Source organism: Ambystoma mexicanum, chromosome 4p (assembly GCF_040938575.1).
Source record: "Ambystoma mexicanum isolate Mex_15411 chromosome 4p, UKY_AmexF1_1, whole genome shotgun sequence".
In the NCBI taxonomy this organism is placed as follows: Eukaryota; Metazoa; Chordata; class Amphibia; order Caudata; family Ambystomatidae; genus Ambystoma; species Ambystoma mexicanum.
In genome coordinates, this window is record NC_090927.1 from 63,452,826 (window position 1) to 63,454,697 (window position 1,872).

Sequence of the window (1,872 nt, forward strand, 5' to 3'; positions counted from 1 at the left end):
CTCATCCAAGCATCGATGCCCGCCATATACCTCAAGTGGACCACAACCAAACTGACAAAGGGCGACCAACACAAACAAATCCAATCACGTCTTACGGCCGTGGAGCTTAAAGGGTTCTACCCACTTTGTGTAAATGAACTTTTTCTCCCTCAAAAATCTTTTCAAACCACAGACTAATCCCCATCCTACTCAACGGCACGGCGCAACAAACAATTTACGGCCGTGTTTGAGTCATCCCTTGCTACCACCAAAGATACCACAGTGGATAGGCACCTTCAGATAGGCAACTTTCACACCTTAACCCACTTACGAAACAAGTCCAAGTGAACCCAGTGCTCCTCCTTACCCAAGACGATGCAGGAAGTGATGGAGAACACAGCACGTTATTACATTCCAGCTGTCACGCAGTAGCATGTGGGGTAGCTGATTAGATAGCAGTGTGCCTTTTGGTGTCTCCTTGCATTATCACATGTCTCTTCGTAACATAAGAAAGGTGCATAAACTATGCTTTTCCCTAATCTTTTCCCAGATACGAAGACAGCGATGGAGAAGTGGAATGAAAGCTCTGTAGCAGAGTTCTTGCTGACGGGCCTATCTGAAGACCCTCACGTTCAAGTCTATCTCGTCATGTTGTTCTTAGTGCTATACATGACAACTCTTGTTGGAAACACCATCTTGATTACAGCCTATGCCACCGAGCAGCGCCTTCACACACCCATGTACTTCTTCCTGGTCAACCTCTCCTTCTTGGACATCTGCTACTCAACCGTGATTCAACCCAACATGCTAGTCCAGTTCCTTTCTGTGAGGAAGAGTATGAGCTTCTCCGCTTGTGTATGTCAGATGTTCGCCTACATGCTCCCAGGCTGTACGGAATGTGTGCTCCTGGCACTTATGGGGTACGACCGTTATGTGGCCATCTCATTCCCTTTGCGTTATAACATCATTATGAGCAAGCCTGTTTGTATCACAATGGCGTCCTGCTGCTGGATTAGTGGAAGCGCAATGTCGGTGCTGGATACAGTGGTTATTCTCCTGCTACCTTTTTGTGGTCGGAATGTCATAGACCACTTCTTTTGTGAAGCCACGGCTCTCTTAAAGTTAGCGTGTGCAGACACCTTTATCACAGAGATGGTGATCTTCGGTACTGGGGTTTATGGGCTGCTCATGCCAACCTTCATCATTATCCTCTCCTACGTCCGGATCCTCATCGCCATCATGGGAATCCGCACCGCCGCAGGCCGATACAAAGCCTTCTCCACTTGTGCCTCGCACCTGATTGTCGTCTTCATGTTCTATGGCACTACCATCTTCATGTACATGAAACCGTCGTCTAAAAAATCAGGTTATCTGGATAAAATAGTCTCTGTGTTTTACACCGTGATCCCCCCAATGCTGAACCCCTTAATCTACAGTTTGAGAAACAAGGATGTTAAGATGGCCATGCAGAAGATCACAAGAACACAGCTTATTCCATAATTATTATTGTTTTGTCTTTACTTATTTATTTTATTTATTTATATTTGTTTTTAGTTCATAAAGAACTTTTATAAAATAAATTAAAATTCATACTTTCCTTTCAATTTTCAATTTAACAGCAACAAATCAAATACAATCAAATCAATACATAGATCATTAAAAAATGGATTATCAAATTCATGATCAGTATTCAAGTCATTTCATTTCACAGGTTTAAGATATTGAGAAACCTGCAATTTATCAATCCATCATCTGATTCAAACATTCCAACGTCTTTCTATCTGCATTAAGAGTCGATAAAGTGCAATGATAAGGGAAACTGATCCTGAAACAAGACAGTAATTCCTGTAATATCTTGAGTTGATTGAGTCGTAATTGTGCACAAACCATTCC

General features: G+C 42.6%; 1 protein-coding gene across 1 annotated transcript; it reads left to right on the plus strand.

Moving 5' to 3' along the window:
• The first annotated feature begins 543 nt into the window (after positions 1-543).
• LOC138452759 (olfactory receptor 2D3-like) lies at positions 544-1,479 on the plus strand. Its single transcript, XM_069605108.1, has one exon. It carries the CDS (start codon positions 544-546, stop codon positions 1,477-1,479), a length of 936 nt encoding a protein of 311 aa, XP_069461209.1.
• The last annotated feature ends 393 nt before the right edge of the window (positions 1,480-1,872 follow it).

Coding starts and splice junctions, on each gene's coding strand:
- LOC138452759 (XM_069605108.1), top strand. CDS start 544: ATGGAGAAGTGGAATGAAAGCTCTGTAGCAGAGTTCTTGCTGACGGGC.